Genomic DNA, 24,795 nt, shown 5'->3' with positions numbered 1-24,795 from the left:
TAAATTTTGAACATGAATATTAAGAGCTATCATGATGCTTACAGCAAGAAAATCTGCAATTATCTGAAATTTTTAATCAATTTACAGTTGTCACTTAATACAGAGTAATTGTACAAGTTACCTGTGCAATCTGTATTTGTAGCAACGGAAACAACGCCTAGTGAGTGCCCTTGTAACTTGTATTTGAGCTCCAACCTGTCATCCTGCAACGTCCAAACTTTCACCAGGTCATCGACTGATCCCGTCACTACATAGTCAAATGTTTCAGCATCCGTCGAGTCCCTGTAAAAACACACGATTCATATAGGAGCAACTTACATGTTACCATGACCATGCATGTAAATGTTGAATTCTACTGTAGATACATAAACAGCTATACAGAATTAACAGTAACTCTGTGCTGTTCACACCATTGAGGGCCCAAGTTCCTTTTGTTTTATTGCGATATCATCATGCTACGAATGCAATTTTTACATGGTTCGATTTCGATTTATGTATGGTAACACATACTGTGGAGTTTTAGCAATTACTAAAGCTTTTGTTCAATATATACTTTCGTGGTTAGTTTAGGCAGGTCAGGTTTGGTTCTCTTAGCATTAAAATAAAGTCCCTAAATGCATTCTACTAAGGTTCCGATTTACTTCTACATTAATTCCCAATAGTCTAAGATACTTACTATCGCTTATCAAAAGAGAATACCTTGTCCATGGGAAGCAGCCATGCTCGCATGAGGTAATTTTTAAGTTGTTTTTTTCTTTTCAACATAATTAATTTTCTCTTCTAATCCAAACAGTGCTCATTACTTTAAGGAAGGTTCAAATTTCGTGTCATAATGATTTCCAAAATTCTACGATAATTATCATAGTAAGAGTAATTATAATTACTCTTTCTGCTAGGAGAATTTTAAAAAAATCATAAAACAATCAGAACCATTAACCCATTGAGTGAGACACAATTTCTGACTCTGTCCCATTGTCTGTACAAGAAACTTCAAAGCACCTTGTGTGAAAGAACATAGTGATGGCAGTTCAGGTCTGGTGCACAGCATTAATCAGTATGATTTCAATGTCGTGATACACATGTGTGTTGTACATTAAAATCATAATTTCTTCAAGCCTACAAGTACACATGGATCAGGTTTTACGATTGCTTATCGTGTCTTTCGTGCAAAACGATTTTTCCATTCCATATCCTCCGTGATTAGGTTAGGCAGATCAGGTTTGGTGCTTGGATGGGGTCTTGCATTGTCTGGTTCACCTGTAGCCGGTCCAGTTTGCAGACAGTACTGCAGCAGCTCATAATACATGAACAGCCGAAGAACAGCAAGATGTTCGGGTTGAGCTGTGGCACAGTTAGTAGCTCAACCTTGCTTGAACCATGATCATCTTCTGCAGGGGTGCTCACAGAGGGGATTCATGACGTGCCTGCGTCATGATAATTTTTTTGGGGGGAGACAAGATTTTATACCAATCCTATACGTGGTCTGTTAGGAAAGTAATGAGACTGATTTTCTGTAAACGATGAATTTTATTATTTTTACAAATCAAGGTTATCCCTTTCAAAATAGTTCCCTTAGGCAGCTACACAGCGATGGAGGTGTTGTTTCCGCTGTTCGTAGCAGTGCTGGAATACCTTTTAGCTCGTCGGTTACGCTCTTCTGGATATTGTCCAAAGTATCAAAATGGCATCCATTCAAGTGGTTTTTGAGCAAGGGGAATAAAAAAAATCACAGGGACTGAGATCCGGCGAACAAGGGGGCTGAGAAACCACAGGAATGCTTTTTTTTTGCCAAAAATTCATTGATGGAGACTGCCGTGTGACATGCTGCATTGTCGTGGTGCAGCATTCAAGTGCGTGCAATGTCTGGTCGCACACGTGCAACCCTTTTCCTGGGTCTTGCAAGGACTTCATTCAGTACACACGTTCAAATTTAACTCACTACTGATCATTCTCACCGTCAATCGACGATCTGACCTCACAAGAGACCTCACTCTTTCTACATTGTCATCCGTTTTTGAGGTTGAAGGTCTTCCCGCCCGAGGTTCGTCTTCCACTTGTTCTCGGCCTTCTAAAAAGGACTTCTGCCATCTGAACATCACAAGTGTGCCCTAGATAGTGCATGTTCTCCATAAGCCCTTTGTAACTTTTCATAAGTCACAGTGGCGGATTCGCCAAGCTTAACACAAAATTTGATGGCACAACGTTGTTCAAACTTTTGCCAGTCCATTTTCGTAACGCACCTCACAAACACAACTTCACGTCAGACGCTCTCAACAATCGTGTAGCAACTGTAGCAAGTTGAAACTTGTACTGAGTCAACGGCAAGCATTCACCTACCTGCCATGTGAAGGTGGGGGCAGCAGCGTTGCCGGTTCGTGCACAGTGTTACCAGTCTCATTACTTTCCTAACAGACCACGTATATCTTCACACAAAAATGGGGGGATAGTTTATTTGACTGACTTGTTATTGATTTTTAGTTATGGTTATTATGTACACTCAACTCACTTAGTACCCCCACAATTCGTTTCTTTATACAGCACATTGACAGAAGATGCAATTCAACTTACAAATGTATCAATATACGCTGTATAAAACACAACTTTGTTGACCTTGTACAGTTTTTCTATCTACCTGTGCCCCTGTGGGTGATAGCAGCGATGGGGTTCAAATGAAACACCACCTCTTATGCCTCTAGAATAGTTTTGGAAAGGGGGGGAGACATGCTGTTCGCATTAATACAAGGTTAGTCAACATAGATTTTTCAGCGAAATATGTAGGCTCGACCAGGAATCGTACCCGGGTCTCTGGCAATCCGTGCCATTGCTCTACCACTGTGCTACCGAGCTAGCCTAGCTTCGCCTGATTTTTCGCAGGCGCTGTTTTGCCTATGTGGAATCGTCTCTACAAGTGTTAGCCTGAATTTTTCACTGAAAAATCTACGTAGTACATCTCTTGTCTGTGTCTAATTTAATGAATTTACATCTCTATGCTGGGCCACCTCGACGTCTACAGTGTTTCAAAGGCAACACATCCTGTTGCGGTAGCACAGGTATAACAGCACCAGCAAAAAATCAGGCGAAGCCAGGCCAGCTCGGTAGTTTAGTGGTAGAGCAATGACACAGATTGCCAGAGACCTGCGTTCGAGTCCTGGTCGAGCCTGCATTTCTCGCTGAAAAATCCACGTAGTACATCTCCTCGTGTGTGCCTAATTTAATGAAGATTAGTCAGGTAGACAAACTGTTAAGAATAAGGTTCAGTACACTACCAATGGCAGTGAGAATTTCTTGTTAGCAAACATGAAAGCCTAGAGTAAAGATGTATTGCTGAAATATGTCTGTATTATATTGTTCTGCAAATTTTGTCTGACCAAAATTATTTGAGTAAATAATTTGGCATAAGGGACGGCAAGGGGAATGTTCTACTTTTTGAGGGGGAATGCATCATAGGCCTTGGGGGGATGGGCACCCCTGATCTTCTGTGATGACAATTTTCATGGTTGACCCACTTTTCATCACCATACACTCTAGGAACCAGGGACTGCACAAAAATGAGACGCTGAAGGGTTAGAAGTGATAAAGACCATCAACTATTAAAATTCTTTAATACTGTGATAATAGCAAAATAAAATAACATGTCAGATTACTTATTTCATGAAAGAAGAATATTCTAGTATTTACATAACCCTATTTTCAGTACTGTATTTAAATTGGAGTGAAAGTCTGTATGGGAAACTGAAAAGAAAACCACACAAGGACACGTAACAATGCTCGAATATATACACAACTGCTCCTCGAAGAAACAAATGTAAACATTTTGAATGCCCAACACTGAAAGTCAAGTGGAGGGATATTGATGGTTGAAATCAACATCCTTGTTTCTCAGTTTGCGACCAGTGTGGCTACCGTAATGTAGTGCCAGATTCTTTTCCTGTGGTGCATGTATGGCAAAATGCATAGTGCAAGTGGCGCTAATAAACGAAAAGTGAAAAAAGAAAAGCATCTTTCAGAAATTCTAAAATAAGTTAGATAAATTCATATTTCTGTTTGAAAATTGTGTCTAAAGCAAATTTGTCTTGTTTAGTAGCCCCATCAGCTTCAACTGTAACAGGTTCTCTGATCGAAACCTCGAAATTAAAATCACAGGTAAAGATGGCTCTCAACTCAGAAAAAATGGATGTGACGTTGTCGTCCCTCCAATTTCCCATGGTGAGACAGAACCAATGAGTAAAATAAATCTAACTGAACCCTCCTTGTGGTTAAATCTAACTTCCGATGATATTGATTACATAATTCGACATTTGCCAAAAATATGTGATATCATTAACTAATATTTTTCAAATTCCAAGCATGTTTACCCTTAGAAAATGAGTTACATCAAATCTAAGTTTTATCAAAGTTTAATGAATAATTTTTAATCACACGTGTCTATACGTTAAAGTTTGCAAGTGTTATTAATACAGATCATGCAATTAGTGGAAGTGAAGTACCCCCAATAACTAAACTGTTAATAATAATAATAACAATGTCATCAGGGCTAAAAAACAAAGATAGCCTAAGGGGCAAAATTTTATAACCTCCACCCTGCTAAGAAGCTATTTGTGTTTTGTCTCTCTAGCAATGCTTTTGCTGATCAGTGAATGAGTGCGGTACCTGTTTATGCTTACCTTGAGGCATCCTCATCACCATTGGCAACATCCTTTTGCTTTTGATATCTTCCCCAGGCACAACTCCATATGCTGTCCTCATGGGCATTTTCCTTCTTGAATTGCAAGGAATACTGAAAAAATATATGAGATTCTATATGATGTAATACACATAATAATGTTTATACATTTGTGAAAATTTTATATGCGTGTATGTTTAAGTTTACAGTTCAGCTTCCAGGCAGGGAATTTTTAACTGCCGCACCTTTGCACTTGTTACTGATTTAAAAAAGCCACAGATAAACAACACAATAATCCTCAAAAAATGATTGATCCCCAACTATGGACACTGGTGTATGATGCCATGTTAATGTGGCTGGGAAAGTGCAGACGTGATATTGGAATGCCCAAAATATAATAGAGAAATATATTATGTAAAACTTTATATAATCTAAAGGTTTAGTGGGGTCATTTACCCACCGTACCCCCCCCCCCCTTGAGAATTATGTTGATTTTTTTTTAATCGACAGATTTCAATGTTTTACTAATGTAAAAGTGGTTCCAGCATTAGGAAAGCACAAATAACGGAGATATCTGATCCCAAAGAATGGCCCATGTAAGTTAAAAACCTGCAATTTTGAAGAATTTTCGCCACTTTTTGTGAGTAAAAACTGTTTGTATGTACACTAAAATAGCGAAAGAACACGCTGAAAATAACTATCAGTACCAAACCTAACCTAACTATGTAAAATTATAGCTGCTGTTGTGGAAAGTCGTTTTGGGTGCTATATTCAATTGCGTGAAGCCTTTGGGCTGTTCTGCTTCACAGTAAAGTAACTTGCCATGGCAACAGACATACTTTGCTTCACCATACCACACTTCCGAGGGCTAAAATCAACTGAAAATGTTCATAAAATGTGAAACGCCCTCCCTTGCCCGGGAAAACAAATGCTACCACTACCTAGATAGAGGCGGCAAAATCTCCCTCGGACAAGTGAAATAGCGTTACGGTCCAGGTCGAGTTCGTGTGTAGGAACCGGTGACCAACAGCGCATAGTGATTAGCCATATCGAATAGAAAACAAAAACATATATACTTTCAAATTACCACCTCTTTACCTGTAGCCGGGAAGCGGCTAGCTGCATACCTGAAAATCACGGGTAGCGACATGCATACGAAATGATATAGCCCAAAATTAACATGAAAATAAAAAGTATATTCTATTCATAACCAACAAAAATCAATTTACTACATCTCCCCCTCTCTCGCTCTCACTTTCATTCACACATTCAATCATTACGGGGTCATCAACACAAAATGATACATGAAATGTACAGGTTTTATGACAACAAGCCCTGATTATTGCGTTCGCATTTAATTTTTCATTAATTTTCGTCTAATCAGGTCATTTGTGATTCTTGCTCCAGTGCTACTCCAACTCATTAGCCAGCCCTTACTTAAGTTCACCTTTAAAAACTAGGTCGGTGCGGTGACAATACATTATTTGTCCGGCGTAAACAAAGGCGTCTCAACAGCAATTACGCTCACATGACCTCACGTGGTTTTAAACATAACAATAACCTCCGTTGAGTGACGCAAACATATACTCTCTAGCAGGCGGGACTTAAACACTTCGCCGCGACGAGCAATTCATATTACCAGGCAAATACTTCAACAAATAATCACATACGCGACCTGACGTAGCTAGCAGCGACACAGCGCTGACACATAAAAATGAACAAACCTCAAATAGATTAAACAATTAAGCAGGCGGCGCTTTACTCTAGTAGTACGCACTTTAAACAAATACAAAAGGAGCACAAACAACAACGAATTTAAGATCATTAAAAATAAATCACAAGAAATAAGTAAAATCGACCTGAGACAAATAAATTACAAATGATAAGCGCAACGGGAGTTCGGTATGAAGTTCGAGTTGTGTGGGCGTTTTCAAAATGTTGACGAATTTCTAGGGCGTTCTCTAAATATCAATCGAGCTGGTATGTGTTGACATTCATACAGATGAATACATTACCAACTCTCAGGTTTCACGGTGTATCCTGGCGTCTTCATGGGCGATTGAAATCACTTTGTAAGCACACGAAAGGTTTTCCTATTCTTCCTCGGTCGCGACGATGAAAATGCGAAGAGCGTTCCTACATCTGGTTCCTCGGCATCTCTTCCTCTCGGGATCGGTGAACATCTCCGCGGTCAGGCGCGATTCGGATGTCGCATCTGGGCGGTCGTTCTTGGCTCGTCGGCGTCTTCTCCTTCACCGTTGGACATCTCTCTCTCTCTCTCTGTGGCGGCTGGTAGGCATCAGGCGGCGTAGCTTGTCGTTTCTTGGCATGTTGTAGGCATGGGTCATGGTCTCGCCTGGCATCGGGCGAATCGAGGGTGACGCCCTCATCTCTCTTCTTCTTCTAGCCCGCCATAATTTTCGATGTTCCTCGTTTCACAAAAACTATAAACGGCGTAAGATTATCACGGAAACACAGCCTCGCTTCAACTTCCTCCAGCGGTTGAGGTAAGCGCACTCGTGTAGACTTACTGCCTATCCACACTGATGTTCGCGAAGCACAACAAAGTCCACAGTATACGGAGAGGTAACACGGAGGTGCTCTCGCTACAAGAATCGCGGCAAAACTGTATACGGAGAGGTGGCACGGAGGTGCTCTCGCTACAAGAATCGCGGTAAGACTGTATGTCGAAAAACCATGTCCTTCGTTTTATTTGGATTTCGAAAAAGGACACTCGGTGCTCGTTGAAGGGACGCTTCCGGAGAAGTCATTCCACTTCACTCCATTGTCTCCCAACCTGGACGGGTCGTGCTCAAAGTTTGGTTTCTATGGATTAAGCTTCCGCCTTGCTGTCGCCCATAGCTCAACTGCAATCAGTGCCCATAAACTGATCAATTACAACCAATTTGATCTGGCATCCGTAATTGTTGCTTGATTGCGATGAAACTCCACACATCCGTCCTTGCATACATGCTGCTGCGCTGGTAAAAGTTTCACATAAACCTGACCGCTGGAAACCGAGATATTTAAATGGTTGTCATTACGGTCGAATTTCCTAAGCTTTAGACACATAACGTGACCTTTCAGGTGCTCGCCCTAAGACACGCGAACGTCTCCTTCCTCCTGTTGGCTTGGTGCATCAAATATATATATATACATACAATTAAAGACACTCAACACCTTGATTAAGCACATTATTTCACCGCTATGGATTTGAATAATAATATTAATAATGACGACGTTAAACCTGACTGTCACAAAACAACACAATCTTCATAAAACATGCAAGATATTTAACTTTCTCTAGGGGGTACAGAGAGTCAAATGGTACCCGTTCAGTTTGCAATAAATTTGCCAAGTTTTGTTGTCAATCCTGATGTTCAGATGGCTTATATATAGCCTGTTAACATTTTTAAGAAAGTGTAGCACAATTGTAAAGGGGAATGTCTTTAGTTTTGAATCTAATGTCTGTGAAATAGGGGGAAAGATGTATATTCGTAATATAAAGCAATTATGTGTCTTATATGCATAATATAATGGACAAAAAATGGCTTAAAAGCTGTTAGGTCCAAAATAAAAGAGTTCCAAGATGTTCCTTACTCAGAATTTGGAGAACCAAAATTACTAGACAGCTAATGAGTACAATGTTCACGAAATGCAAATATGCTAAAGAAAATCGGGTACCCTTGACCCTCTTTATACCGTACAGAAAGTGTTTGTTGTTTATAAATGTTTCCAGTTGATTTTAGCTCTCGGAAATTTGTTATTCTGAAGTAAAGTAGTCTGTAACCTTAAGATGTTACTTCACCGTGAAGCAGAACAGCCCGAAAGCTTCATGCACCCAAAATGACTTTCCACAACAGCAGCTTTAATTTTACGTAGTTAGGTTAAGATTGTTAGGTTTGGTACTGATAGTTATTTTCGGCGTGTTCTTTCGCTATTTTAGTGTACATACAAACAGTTTTTACTAACAAAAATAGGCGAAAGTACTCCGAAATTGCATGTTTTAACTTACGTGGGCTATTCCTTGGGAACAAATATCTCCATTATTTGTGCTTTCCTAACACTGGAACCAGTTTTACATTACATAAAACATTGAAATGTATCGATTAAAAAAAATTGACATAAATCTTGAGGCGGTACAATGGGTAAACGACCTGCAAAATCGTAATTTACACGCTATGTGCATGCCCATAAATAAATTGCACAGACACTTTAAAAACTTAACATTAAATTTAGTGAAAATTATGAAATTCCATCTGTGATGTGACCTCCATTATAAATTCATATACATATATTAATTTGATTGGGAGTGAATTTACAATATTGGAAGTATCTTCAATTGCTTTCAAATTCGGTATACTCACTAATTTTGGCCTCGTAATCATGAATCTGCAGTTAAAATTTGGCGGTCATGTCTAGAAATTGCAAAATAAGTCGATAAAAGTTTGTCTGTGAACGGAGTAAACACCCTTGATTTATGAAGGAAACAACTATTTTTTGCAATGATTAGCGTTTCAAAACTATGTTTATGATGACCCTTAATTTTAACTATGCTTGCCTAACCTAACCTTACCGTGAATGGTTCGTGGGGCAAACATGTTTTCCACCTTTACACAAGATGCCATTTTCTCACATGCACAGTGCTCGAAAAATCTTCTTCAGAGCTAGGTGCCAGCTCTGAAAATCAGGCACCAGGAAAGCACCAACTAGCAATTGTGCATACTATAAGAAGATGAGCCGGCCCCCGTCGCAGATTGGTTATCACATCGTGCTACGACGCCAGGGGTCCCGGGTTAGAATCCCGGCCTGGGCAATTTCATCAATTTCATCATATCATCACTGATCTCCATCTTGGCAAATTAACCAAAAGTGGCACAAAACGAAGTAAAATAAAGCAAATCATTCTATAAGAAGCCAGGCATCATCATATTCAAAACATCGCTAAATCATGTAAAAAGCGGGAAATGGGGGGTTGGGGGACAAAGAGTAAGAAATTGTTACTGATTCTATGGAATGTTCACAACGTTGATAAAAAAATAATTTGCTACCTTACGCAGTACTGCAATTTGAACTTAGAATCTTCAAAATTCCGTACATGCAATATTACAGGAAAAGATCACAGTCGTCAGGCTGAAATTTTTAATCCCCATGGCGAAAGGGATTTTTCGAGCCCTGCACATGCAAATCAACGCTCTCACCTATTGCCCAACGCTTGAGCAACGTTGGTAGCAAGACCGTAGTGCGGAAAGGAAGACGTCTTCATATCGTTTCCATGTTAGTGTATGGAGAATCAAAGCAGTAATTGACAAGGTTATTTTGCAATTTCTAGACACCCGAGAATTTTACACATGACAACGAGACATTCTACAGTGCATTCGTATTGGCTCTGGGCCGAGATAGCACGTGACATGGTGCATATGCCAGCATTTTCGTCCTGTAACATCTTCCTTATTTACGCACGTAACTTTAGAAAATAGACAATTACATTTCTATTGCATAACAAGTACTAACATGTGTCATAAGAATTATTCAAAGTTGTTCACGTGGTACCTCGGCCCAGAGCCAAAACGAACGCACTGTATTTGCAGTAGTCAACTATACACAGGACTAAGAGAGAAATAAAATGACAAATAAAACAAAAACAACAAAAAAAAAAACCAACACACCGTAACAGTTAGTGAGCGAGTGCATACGTTTCGGTAACGGTTCCGATTGTTTTATGATTTTTTCAAATGCTCCTAATAGGAAGACTAATTACCATAGAATTTTGGCAATCATTGTCACGCGAAGTTTGAACCTTCATTAAAGTAATGAGCACTGTTTGGATTTAGAAAAAGTTTATTTACGTTGAAAAAAACTTAAAAATTACCCTACGTAAGCATGCGTGCTTCCCATGGACAACGTATATTTAGTTGAAAAGCGACTGTAAGTGTCGTAAACTACCTAGTGGGAATTAATATAGAAGTAAATCGGAACAGTAGAATGCATTTAGGGACTTTATTTTAATGCTAAGAGAACCAAATCTGGCCTGCCTAACCTAACTACGAAAGCATATATTGAACAAAATCTATAGTAATGGCCAAAACACCGCAGTATGTATTAACAGAAGTAAATCAAAATCGAACCATATTAAAATTGCATTCGTAGCATGATGATATACCAATAAAACTAAAGGAACTTGGGCCTACTTTTCTCTTAATGAACAAATACAACCTTTTTTAAAAACTCTAAAAGTTAAGGCTGGTTTACATTGGTCGAGTAGACGGGAGAGTAGGGTAAAGCGAGCTACTTTTCCCATGTAAACAACTGGGGAGAACACTGGAGCCAGTACTCAGGATAGTCGAGTGGCTGTCCATGGAGGACAGTGACTCGACCGAATAAACGCTTTCTGAGGACAGTATAGATTCTGTGTTGTGTTGTGTCTGTGAGTGTCCATGGAATTTGTGTCGATTATAGGAACAAACAAAATAAACTATGGGTGTATGAAGTTGAAGAAATGAGACTTGATGTATTTGGCGTAGGGGAAATAAAATTAAAAATAAGGACTTTATGTACAACCAAGAATGATCAAAAATAGAGAAATCAGTACTAGTTTACTATAGTTCAAACAGATTTCTTCATTTTTACAGAAGAAACTACTTAATAAGTTCCTGTAGCATCGGGAAGGTGTTTTGTGTGATGTGGGAATGTTTCATAGTGGAAATTCATGTTCTTTGTTGAAAATACATGCTCTGACGGAGAATAGCCTTTGGCGCATACACCTTCGTACATCATCACGCGTCGTGATTGTGTTTTGTTCATGTTCATTGGGTATCCAGTGTTTATATCCGTCTGTGTTTGCAACGAAAGTTAGAAACATGACATGTCGTGGATGCGTGGTGAGACTCCAGCCAATTTGGAGCATGCCTTTAACAGGGATTCTATAGAGAAACCAGGGGAGCTGGAGCGGAGTGGGGTCACTTTAGCAGTTGGGGGTGGAGCCCGGAATCGGTGGGAAACTTGGAATCAAAAATTCCAAACGAAAATAATTTTTTACTTTAAATTTCTCACCGATTCCGGGATGGATAGCACCAAAAACCATTCACGGGTAGCACCATGAAACATTACAATTTCCTTCGTAAAAAAATGCGATTTTCAGCTGAGCTTTGTTCATGGGTATTTCTTGGGTTCCGAAGGTTGAAACAGTGCATAACGAATGAAAATCGACAAAAGACAAGCACGACGCGCTATTATGTAGGAAGGTGTACACGCGCGATTATGTAGGAAGGTGTACACGCTATATTGTGTCTGAGGCAAGCGAAAAGATTACGAGAAAGAAGTACTCGTAATGTGAAAAATTGCAATTACTTTGATCAAAAAAACGTCAATACATCTTAAGGAATGTTCCGCGAAGCAGATAGGTAAGTACGAATGTTAAAAATTGAGGAAACTAAGAAATTCTAGGTGTTTGAACTATAGTAAATTTTTACCGAAAAATCAAAGAAATTAGTTTTATTTCCAGACATGTCCTTGTATTTATTTCTCATGAAAAAAAAAAGTGTGTAAACCGTTTCAGAACTTTTTTTTAAAATCGACAACGATGTTGATGGGTTCATTCTGTGAAAATCACCAAACAGCTGCGGCTACTATCCCATTTTGCTGTAGTCGAGTAGAAATTGTGTAAACAGCTACTCACCATAGGAGGGTCGAGTCGAGCAGACAGGCCAGTAACTCTCCCGCTCACTCGACCAATGTAAACCAGCTGGTAAAACTCCCAACACCTCTCACTCGTACTTACCTCTTCTGAGTAAAATTTTCAAAGCCGGGAAACGGATTTCTTCAAATTTACAGGAGAAAGTACTTACGTAATTGAGTTTCTGTAGACTTGTGATAGGTCGTACAAGTGTTCTCTCTCATCGGTCAAGTTATTTCACCGTTAATTCATGTTTGTATGTGAGTGCTAAAAACCTAACCTATAATGCAGAAGGCCTTAGAAAGAGCGTTTCGCGGGCTAACAGCAGACGTCGCTAGCACACTATTGCCGATACTCTTGTGTCGTCTGCTCCTCAGCCGAACAAACAGGCCGAGGTAGCAAGAGGCAGAGGTCATTCACCCTTCCAGAAGGGTGCAGCGAGAGCTAGCTGTGGCAACCGTGCTCGCTCATTCGCGGACCTGATTGGTTCACGCAGACACACCCCCATATTGTTGTCTGCTGTAAGCCCGCGAAGCCAACTTTCTAAGGCCTTCTGCATTATAACCTCGTAGGCATAACTCATCCCCATGATGGTTCATGGGGCTAACGTCAGTGGTTTTTGGGGCTACCCGTAGCTACCCCACAGGTAGCCCCACAAACCATTGATGTTAGCCCAAACGTCAACCATCCACGGGTAGCCCCATAAACCATTGATGTTAGCCCGAAAAACCACTGACATTAGCCCCACGAACCAACACGGAGACGAGGTATGCCTACGAGGTTAGGTTAGGCCTGTTAGGTTAGGTTCCATTAGCACTCACTTTCACCGAAAACAAAAAAAGATTAATTACTCGATAGCTCGAAAATGGAAATTATTTTAGTTAAAAAAGCTACATCCCTTGTTAAACAATCTCTCGCAATGCAGAATAGGTAAGTACGAATGTCAACAATTACAGAACAAACGAGTTACAGACGAACCATCACGGGGACGAGGTATGCCTACGAGGTTAGGTTAGGTTCCATTAGCACTCGCCGATGAGAGAGAATACTTGTACGACCTATCACAAGTCTACAGAAACTCAATTACGGAAGTACTTTCCCCTGTAAATTTGAAGAAATCCGTTTCCCGTCTTTGAAAATTTTTACCAGCACTCATCTCGTTCAATTTAGCATATACGGACAACATCGGTTTTTCTCGATGAAAGAAAGTACCAACAAGAACTTTTAAATGCTACAGAAATTAACTTCGGTAAGTAGTTTCTTGTGTAAAACTGAAGAAATCTGTTGGGACGCTATCGAAGTTTTACCAACCAGCCTTAATACATTAATTTGGAAACAAAATAAGTTGGTATGTTTGCACTTACACAAACAACCCATTATCCCTACGCGTATTACTTCACGAATGCTACATTTTATGACTTGTCACATACTTAATATAGAAGGCCACAAAACGTTTTTTAGCGAATTAGTAATAATCTCTTCAATTGTTTACTGCTATGTATAAAAATATTCATACCATTTTCACGCCGGCTGTTTTTGGTGTTATACCACAGTGAAATGCATGCCACAGAATATGATGAACAAAATATCTTCTTCTTCTTCATAGGAGCTGTTCATTGCCTAACTAGACTGTAGCCTAACTTTTCCGGTGGCGGTATCAGGCTTGTTGTACCTAAAAGAATTTCGTTCGTCATATAGTTGCCCTAAGTTTTACATTGAAGCTTATTACTAACTTCGTTGACCTTGTAGTTTCGAAATCAGTATATCCAGATTTCCTCAAAAAAATTTAAATTCATGGACTTCAAATTTTACGGAATTCGGATCTCGGATATTTTTGGCCATCCCCCTCTAATGTGTCTTCCATAAATAAAAATCTTTACGGATGGTAGAAGTAATTCATACAAGCAAGGACGCCCGCAGAGGGGGGGGGGAGCAGGGGGCACTTGCGCCCTGAGATATCTGGAAAAAAAAAGTTTGGGGAAGTTGAGTTACCAACTTGGAGAAAATGCAGTGGTACAAGGGGTATGTGAGGTGGGGCCCCATACACTCTAGATCGCGGTCATTTTTCCAAGTGATGTGATCAGCTGGCGTGCCCAAGGGGGGTTGGTGGGGGTTATAACCCACCTTTGAACCAGTTTTCCTATAAGAGAGAACGTCATATGTAGAAATGGATGGCAAAATGAGGGATGACTACCAAAAATAGTGTACGTAACCCTCCCTTTCGAAAATCCTGGGCACGCCACTGACACCCTGGCTGTCTTTACCATTTAGGGATAACCCAGGTGCTCATTTATTAGAGGCTGGGTGAATCCCAGAGCTGCTTTGTGCAGGGAATAGGCCAAGTGATGTGATCAGCTGGCGTGCCCAAGGGGGGTTGGTGGGTGTTATAACCCCCCTTTGGACCAGTATTCCTATAAGAAAGAACGTCATATGTAGGAATGGATGGCAAAATGAGGGATGACTACCAAAAATCATTTCGAAAATCCTGGGCACGCCACTGACACCCTGGCTGTCTTTACCATTTAGGGATAACCCAGGTGCTCATTTATTGGAGGCTGGGTGAATCCCAGAGCCGTTTTGTGTAGGGAAAAGGCCAAGTGATATGATCAGCTGACGTGCCCAAGGGGGGTTGGTGGGGGTTATAACCCCCCTTTGGACCAGTATACCTATAAGAAAGAACGTCATATGTAGGAATGGATGGCAAAATGAGGGATGACTACCAAAAATCATTTCGAAAATCCTGGGCACGCCACTGACACCCTGGCTGTCTTTACCATTTAGGGATAACCCAGGTGCTCATTTATTGGAGGCTGGGTGAATCCCAGAGCCGCTTTGTGCAGGGAAAAGGCCGAAAATATTCCAACCCTAGATCCCTACCCCAGGATTTGAACCAGGGCCGTCGGTGTGGAAGTCAGACTGTGGTCATACCAAGTGAACCACTGCGGCTCCAATTCTAAAGCCCATCTTGATACCCGGTGGAGGCACATGGTGGTTCGGATCCCACTTTAAACTGTAGGACCAGTCCTAATTAGTATTCTGTGCTTAAAGTGTACTTAAAACTCAAAATCAAATACGTCTTGATCATGGTCTATCATGGTCATGGTCTATCCTCTTCCTTTGTTCTTCCCTGAGAGCGTGGACTCGGCACACCCTCAAATTTGGTGTCCCTCAGCTTCAACACAAAGAAATTGGTAGAACTTTGGGAGCACAAACAATACATTTTGTTTTGGGGAAATTTTCTTTTCACAGCAGACTTGCAGTTGTGATTTGAGAATTTGGTTCCTTTTTCTATACTACGTATGCTGATTACAGACAGAGCTCTATCACAGATATACAGGGTGTCATTTTAATGGCGCCCACGGACCACGGAAACGTAGAGAGGACATTAAAACAAACAACGTTTCTCAGTAACGTTTTTCTCGTTCGTGCATCATTTCAGCGCTACGGTCGATCAAAAAAGACCGTTTTGTCGCCTAAATGCTGGCAACCACACACAACATTTGATTGCATTTGTGATGTCATATCCCGTCCTGAAGCAATGCGTTCCAGGATTGCCAGGAACACACATATTCTATGAAAAATGATATAGCTACAATCGGCCACATTATGTACCATAAAACAAAACGAGAAAACACGTTCTGTAACCTAACAGGAAGTAAACACACTATACGAAAAATGGTAGAAAGAAAATAGAATTCAAGTGGAAGTGTCATACCGAATTTTGTCTCAGCTTACATGTCAAATATTTGCAAATCTAGTTACTAAGTTGGGAACTACAATTTAGTCTATCCAATTCGTCCTTCTGATACTAGTTGTCTGTGACACACTGAACAGATGACAAAATAGAAATGAAAGAACTCAAAATTCCAAAGCTAAGCAACACATAATATAAAGTATATTCAGGGCATTATGAGGCAAGTGGCAAACATGGTTCAAAATACGGGGATATAAGTAGTAGTATTACAAGCTCTCCGATGACTGTGTTTATCTATGCACCGGATACACATGTAATAGTTTGCAACTGTGAACAGGGAAGTATATTCGCTACTGATTTATAATTTACTGTGGTTGTACGTGTTTTAGCCGTAATGTAAGGACGTAAACCTCGGATAATTCCGTTATCAGCACAAAAGTACCACACGGCATCTGGACACAAACCTGTAGATCAGGGTTGACATGTTTAAAACAAAAGTGTTTAAAACACTTTGTTTTAAACGTTTAAAACACACCGCTTTGTTTTTTACAAATGTTTTAAACGTTTAAAACAATGTGTTTTAAACATGTTTTTTTAGAAGTGTTTAAAACACATTTTGGTACTTGATATTTTATAGTCTGTGATAATTTTTTTTGTTTGTAACCCTGTCTTTTCATTGCATCAGTGTCAATTAATACGTGCTTTACGTGTCTCACTTATCGCACAACACTTGAGCAACCTTATGGTCTGACATCACGGGAGAAAGCTTTTTAATTTTGGCTAAATGCCTACGTTGTTAGGTTAGGTTTGCACAAGGTAGCAAAAGTGGTGTGCGACAAGAAGGGCCCGTGCTTTACTGTAGAAATCGAAACTTCTCAGTTCTTTGTTTCGTACCGTCCTGTAAGTTTGAGACTGGTGGAAGTATCTGAATACACAGTGCGTGATTTTGATCATGACGTGAATTTTTTTTCTCTTGCGATAGGATTCATTCGTTCGTATAACTGAATGAAGCGCAGACGCTTACTTTTGGTAACACAATTTTGTACTTTGGGTAGATAAATTAATCTGGAGAATCAATTATGACACTGCAGGTTGTTTTCTCCTATATAAACTGTTCAGGCAGCAGGAAATATTTCACACTGATTTTTCCACGACGAAGATAGTAATTCTATAATATTTAGTTCCTTGAAATTTAGATGAATATGAATCCTAACCTACTTCAGCAGTGGCGGAAAAAGTGGGCTATTACCCCCTACTTTTGTCCCTGCAGTAGAGGTGTGCGGGATCCCGAAGAGTCGGCACCGGGATCGGGAAAAGAAATTCCCGTCCCGATCCCGACTTTTAGGGGTCCCAAGCAGTAGGAAAATACAGAATGGTCATTTTAAAAAGTCGTCAATTCTCGACATTTTCTTCATTGTAAATGTAGAACATGTCAGACAACTCCTGGACAATAGGGAACAGTGTGTAGGTCTCTTTCTTTATTTATCAAAATCTTTCGACACAGTATCGCATGACCAACTTCTGAAAAAATTAAATCACTATGGAATAAGGGGTATAGTAAACACCTGGTTTAGATCTTACCTGCAAAATCGCAGTCAAGCTGTAGAGATCTTACATGTAGAAGGGACAAATACAAATGCTTCTCCCCATATCTCTAGGCTAGAAGAAGTGACATGTGGTGTTTCTCAAGGCTCTATTCTAGGGCCAGTACTATTTACCATATACATAAATGACCTGCCTTCAAACTTACCCTAAGTTAAAACTACCTTATATGCAGATGACACGAGCATTGTGATAACTGGCAAAAATGAGCAAAATCTAAATTCAAATATAAAAAACACCTCAAACGAACTCTGCAAATGGTTCCCCACAAATAAGTTGACGTTAAATAAAAACAAAACTTTATCAATAAAATTCCATCATTCAAGAAATAAGAACAATGAAGAACCAGTAATAAAAATAGAAAATGAACACGTCAAGTATACAAATTCCATAAAATTCCTGGGTATTTGGATACAGGAAAATCTCAACTGGGACATTCATATAGAGCACCTAGCAAGGAAATTAAGCAAAACCATATATGGTATACGAACCTTAAGAACCATAATAAACAGGGAGACAATAAGAATAACATATTTCAGTCTTTTCCAGTCACAACTAACATACGGAATTGTATTTTGGGGGAATATTAGAAACAGTGCAAAAATTTTTATTTTGCAGAAGAGAGTAGTACGAATTATGGCAGGAAAGAAAATAAATGAACCACGTAGGAAAATTTTCAGGGATCTTGGCATTCTACCATTATCTTGCCTATATATATTACATTTACTGTGCTATGTAAAACAAGATATGTCTACTTTCTCCAAACGTATCAAGGAAGTACATCAATACAACACAAGAAAAAATCACAATCTGGTTATACAAACTCATAATACCACTCTCCTTGAAAAAGGTCCTAAATTCGTAGTTATCCACCTGTATAATAAATTACCTGATCACATGAAAACAATGGAATCAACTACCCAATTTAAGAGGGAATTAACAAAATTCTTATTACAACATTGTTTTTATTCAATAAATGAATTTCTAAATTTGTAAATATTAAATTACATAAATTGTCAACAAAGCGTGTTCGGTTGTACAGAAAATGGAATTATACTATTTATATTATGATGTACGAAGTATTCACTATATGCTATTATTGTGCCTAAATGATCATTAATCGGTTCTGTATATATATTGCATTCTTCCATGTTGTATAAGTTACATATTTACTTTTACATCTTATTTTTACACTAAAAAAGTTCTTCGCTTATTATTGTGCGCTCCTTGAATATTGTATGTAATTTCACTCCAATAGTGTATTCTTCCTTTATTTGGATTTCCTTCATGTACAAGTTCTTCAAATCATTGCTGTAATTCTTGTCTATAATTGTATTAATATTTTATTAGTGTATTTGGATTTCCTTCATGTAGTAGTTCTTAAAATCATTACTGTAATCCTTGTTTAAAATTGTATTAATATTTTATTACTGTATGTATTGTTACATGACGATTTCCATACCTATGGACATGGGTCAACGGAAATAAAGAATATGAATATGAATATGAGTATGTCTGGAACGTATCGGAAATTGTTAGTTTTTGTACCAGAAGTGCAAAAACAAACACTTAAGATGAAAATTACGTGTAGAATTCGAGATTTCAAGAGCTTCGGGAAATTTCGAACATATCCCGTCCCGAATATCGGGATTTAAAGAATTTCCCGTCCCGACCCAAAAAATTCTGTCCCGAACAACCTTTCCCTGCAGTATGGTAAACCTTATCTCCAAAGGGATACAAACTGTCCTTGCAGCCACTGTACTTCAGTAATGTAGTTTCATAAAAATGAGTATTTCTTCTATAGGTGTACGAGACAATGGCTGTGTCCAAAAGGTACAAAGTACATACTTGAAGTACAGTCTTGACGGAAGTGACGTCACCTAGTGCAGTTCGAAAGCGCCAAGCAAACGAGTGTACAAGACCATAGCACGCAGCACACGAGCGGTGCACACTTGCGATCTGTGCTTGCTTTTCATTTGTTAAAAAAATGGACGTCTGAAGTCAATCAGCTGGTAGTTGTAGTTCTTCCATTGTGTGGAAATGTAAGTAAACAAGTTTTTAAAATATTATTTATTTATTTATTTATTTATTTATTGGTTTTATTCATATATGCGTGGTTTCTTTCTTCTATAGTGAGAAGTGTTTAAAAGTGAGAAAACAATTTCTTTTTCCGCGATCGTAAACCATGTTGCGGAATGTGTGAAAATTAATTTGAAAGAGCAAATTTCTTTCATATTTCTATAATTAATAACGTGCTGTGTTGTATAAACTGCACGCCGAGTCATGTGTGTGTTGTTCACGGAAAACAAGAGTGGCACATACAGTCGATGTTTGATAATTTTAGTTTCGAAGCAACTTTTGTTGCATTCCTCACTTGTGCTGGCGCTGCAGTTGAAGTGCAGTTCGAAAGCTTTCCGCTTCCAGGCTTCAAGACCGTACTGCGAGTATGCTCTCGAAGTATGCTCGCTTCAAGTATGGTCTTGCAGCTTTCGGACACAGCCAATGTTTTTGGTCGGGACGGGACATTTTTTAAATCCCGATATTCGGGACGGGAAATATTCGCCATTTCCCGACAAAGTCAGGAAATTTTCGGGACGGGAAATGATCGAAATTTCCCGAAGCTCTGAAAATCTCAAATTCTACACGTAATTTTCATCTTAAGTGCTTGTTTTTGCAGTTCTGGTACAAAAACTAACTGCTCGGGAACCCGAAAAGTGGGGATTTTTTTCCCCCAGATCCCGGTCCCGACTCTTCGGGTTCCCGCACACCTCTTTTTTTTTTTTTTTATTTTTTTTTATTATTTTTTTTTTATAAAAAAAACGACTTTTACTATAATTTACTGGGAAAAGGTTGACTTTCTTTTGTTTAAAACACATGTTTAAAACTATGTTCAAAACAACAAAAACATGTTTTAAACAAAAAACAGTTTGTTTTGTTCTTTTTTTAAAAAACACAAATTTTGCCAACCCTGCTGTAGATATCAACCTTGCAACAAGATTTGCAAATATTCGACATGTTGCTGGGCGTAAACAGCCATATGTAAGCTGTAAGTCCAATAAAATTTATTGTTGTTGATATTTGACATGTAGGCTGAGACAAAATCCGATATTGACACTTCATTTTAAATACGTTTTTTTACCACATCTCATATCCTTGGTTCACTTCCCCCTTCCCCTGAGATGACTGCTGATCTTCTGACTGGTAGGCTGCGATGTTCGGTCTACTGGACGCGTTTCTCGCTTCGTTTTACAGCTAGTAATGTGGTTGGTAGTTTGTCATTTTTCACAAAATTTGTGTGTTCCTTGCAACCCTGCAGTACGCAGTTTCAACGCAGGAAATGACGTCACAGATACGATCAAATGTTGTGTTGGGTTGCCAGCATCCAGGCGGCAAAATGGTCTTTTTTGAACGGCTGTAACGTCGAATTGACGCACCAACGAGAAAAATGTTACTGAGAAAAGTTGTTTGTTTTGATGCCCTCTATACGAATCTGTTGTCCGTGGGTGCCATTAAAATGACACCCTGTATATTTCCTTTCTTTTTCTCTCACGTTTGCACAGGAAATCAATGTGAATAAAAGATTCAATAATACATAAATAAATCAGAAGCGCGAGGCCTTGTGCCGTGGCACGCGTCGCATATCTCTAACAGCGGCCCTGGCATGACCTGCACTTGTCCACCCCACGTCGGATACAGGTTGTAATTTAGATCAACGGTGGGCCAACTTCCTACGAATAAAGATTTTTATGTCGTATCATTCGTATCATGGTGTTCACATTTTTTGTCCACCACCTGTACATTTCTAGACTAGGCTAGGTAGCTAGACCCGTTCATTATATAATAGTTTGATAATATTTACCTTTGAATTTACATAACCTCTGCTCATGTTTAAAGTGTGTTTCACAATTTATTCGCTATGTGTTAACTCTATAATTAAGATGGTCACACATCTATATTCACATAGTTTGTACATTACTTAAGCCTTGGCATTTTATAAATCCTTCTTCTAAGATCTCATTGGCCGATGTTGTAAATGGTTGCATTAGGATGATGTGGCTGTTTTGTCAAGAACTTGATTATTTTCCCTTCCCATGAAATCGCATAATGTTTCCTGATCTAAGATTTCTCTGATTGTAGTTACATTGGAAACATACATATCTGCACCAGATATTAGCCTCAAAACTTTCGTTTGTACACTTTGTAGTGATCTGTGATGTGAAGGTCCAGTGTTGCCATACTACACATATTGGATGAAAGTCTTACTTGGGGTGTAAGGGGTGACCTTCCACCTAGTACACCCAAATGTCAACCTCACTTCCACATTAGTGCACCCTGGACTGAAGACTAACGAGGCTCTGGCGACTGGCCCCATGGCCAGTATAATTTTGTTTGTATTGTCCTGTTCTTTTGTCCTTATGTGTGCTGAGTGTCCCTTTACAGCCTCAGCTTTTAACAGAAGTCAGAACATTTTACATTTTAAATTTTTTAGTTATGCAACGTTAGAGTTGTTCTTTGTAATGATAAGGGGCTGGCCCCCGTATAATGTGACGGGAGCAAAATAGCCTAAGTGCTGACGCTCCCAAAATTTTAAATTCAATCAAATCAAATCAAAGTCTTACTTTTCGAGAGCATAATATAGCTCAGAAAGGGAATAAATACGCACTTGAACCTGCTATATCCAGTAGGGGCTTTGCCACTAGGCTAGGGGTAGAAGTGACAAAGACCATCAAGTATTAAAATTTCTTAATATTATGATAATAGCAAAATATAACATATATTTTAAAGTTTACAAGTGTTATTAATACAGAGCATGCAATTAGGGGAAGTGAAGTACCATAACAAAACCGTTAATAATAATAATAATAATAATAATGATAATGATAATGATGGTGTCTGCATGTCCCAAAGGATAGCCAAGGGGGCCAAATTTTATAATTCTCCCCTGGCTATATACATCATTTAAAAACACCACACTAGCGATAAAAACAACAACACTCTTTAATGTGCTTTATAGATCGCCTGTTAAGTATTTACTTTAATAAATAAACTCACTCTTTCTTGGAGAAACATTTAAACTATTGTTGACCAGGCTTGCCTTGTTGACAACAATGGATAAAATGATTTCCATGGTAGATCAAGGTGCACTAATATCAAGGGATTCATCGAATTGACTCAATTTTGAAAGTAAAGGTTTGTTCTATTTTATTATTATTAATCATAAGATCTGGGTAATAAGGGTTGTACACGTATAACATGTACGTGGGGTGATTAGAAAAAAAGGCTATAGGCACCATAAATATCAGTGTAATTGCAGTAGTCTCAAGTAAATATGTGTGTGTTGCATGTGCAGGCATGTCTTGTTCTGACCGGAAGTAACTACGCTGTGGCTCTTCAAAATGGTCATACGTTTTGAAAATTGGTAAAGAGCAGAAGTGAGGGTTGTGATTCGTTTTTTGTGGGCCAAAAACGTTTCGCCTGTATGGATTCATAGTGTTGGGAGTTTATGGTGAAGGTGTGATGTCAAGGCAGCATGTAGCGAAATAGTGCCTTATCTTTGAAGCAACGCAATACAAAGTTCAAAGTGATCCCATCAGGTAGACAAGTTCTGGACACTGTTTTATGGGAATGCATCTGGCATCTCACCATTAATGCAGATGGCTACAGCCGGACACTTCAGCATTTACAGGAGGCCATCAGAAGGAAAAGGCGATGTCTTCTACACAGTGGTGTGTTCATTCTTTATGATAATGCACAACTTCATAAGCACCTCGAACCATTTCTTCTTTGCTGCGAAGGTTTCACTGGGAAACCTTGGACCACCCATCCCTTAAGTCTGGATTTGGCACCAAATGATTTCCATCTTTTCTCTGCTATAAAGGAACACATACCTGGACACTTCTTTCAGCACAATGATCATGTGCTTCTGCCTCCAGATGGTTTCTGAAATCTTAGAACAAAATTTTGTTCCACCAGCATGAACAACTTAATCTCATGCTGCGACAAGTGTCTGAACAGGAACAGGTGATTATGTGGAGCAGTAGTGCCATGTACCCTCTTTCACCCCACATACTCATTTCCTGGCTATAAACAATACCCTGTTATTTACATGCTTTGTAAAATTTTTTTCTGATCACCCCACTTATCTTGTTGTTATAAATTTAACCAATGAGAGAGAACAATACAAATGAATTTCCGTAACAACATACGAAGTTACTACGATTACAGAGGTCCTGCCAATTGGTCCTACTTAATCTGGACATGAAGTGATTGTATCCATGAAAACTGAAACTTTGCTTTCAGTTCTCTTTATTGCTTTATGTCACTTTTCTTCCGGTTTTGGCTAACCTCAAAGATGAGGATTAATGATGAAAGGAAAATTTCAAATGGATACAGACTGGTCACAGATCACAAATCCCACAGGGGATTAGATTTGGATTCTATCAAGTACATTTGGCAGAATCGAAATGCTCCCGAGCAGTATAGTTGCCACTTTTCCCACCAGGTGTCAGTTCAAACGTCACCCTCTCTGCCATGTTCTGAAGCACAGGCATGTAATACGAAACTGATGACAGGCACCAACCAAAAATTACAAGGCTTTCCACCATTGGTGTCTCCTGACCCTGAACTTGAGGAGTTGGCAAAGAAGGAATGTTAACCCCCCCCCCTCTCATTTCTGTGAACAAATATTACAAATTTTCTCCGAACATTTTTGGTGTAAATTTAGAAATATTTAGAAAAACATTAAATTACAAAAATTATTTTAAATGAAGTAAATACTTGATTTAAAATATTAATATATTTGAAGGGTAAGGAGAAGCAAGGACTGCCAAAGAACAGTTTAAGCGTGAAAATTAATGTTCAATACTTCGCCATACAATTAATTTTTAAAGCATGAGTTTGCAACCAGACGGGTTGGTGGAACTCCCATCACCCCCTACAAAAAATACCGTGGACATAAAAATGACCCGTTCATTGAACAATCGCTAAAATGCACATGCACATTCCCGGCTTTACCCCTTACCTTTCATTTATCCTTCCAAAAAGTAAATTTTGAAAAATCAATTGCTCATTACTTGGAGTTACTTGAATTCCAGCTCTATTCTTCTTTCTTTAGAGAGAAATGCGCTGATCACCGCCTCATAAAATTTGGATTTATCCCCT

At 39.1% G+C, this 24,795-nt stretch overlaps 1 protein-coding gene across 1 annotated transcript in view; it reads right to left on the bottom strand.

Annotated features, from left to right (window-relative positions):
- Positions 1 to 13,971, bottom strand: part of LOC145978354 (uncharacterized) — a 60,865-nt gene extending 46,894 nt beyond the window's left edge. Inside the window, exons 1-3 of the mRNA XM_083110951.1 lie at positions 13,855 to 13,971; positions 4,665 to 4,777; positions 122 to 282 (exon numbers count right to left, since the gene is read on the bottom strand). Coding sequence (XP_082967077.1) covers positions 122 to 282; positions 4,665 to 4,777; positions 13,855 to 13,857 — 277 coding nt within the window. The 5' untranslated portion in view covers positions 13,858 to 13,971. The remainder of the gene's footprint in view (positions 1 to 121; positions 283 to 4,664; positions 4,778 to 13,854) is intronic.
- Between the last annotated feature and the right edge of the window lie 10,824 nt (positions 13,972 to 24,795).

Source organism: Lepisma saccharinum, chromosome 24 (assembly GCF_977018435.1).
Source record: "Lepisma saccharinum chromosome 24, izLepSacc3.1, whole genome shotgun sequence".
Taxonomy (NCBI): Eukaryota; Metazoa; Arthropoda; class Insecta; order Zygentoma; family Lepismatidae; genus Lepisma; species Lepisma saccharinum.
The sequence above is the reverse complement of the archived record's forward strand: the minus strand, read 5'-3'. Positions and strand labels throughout refer to the sequence as shown.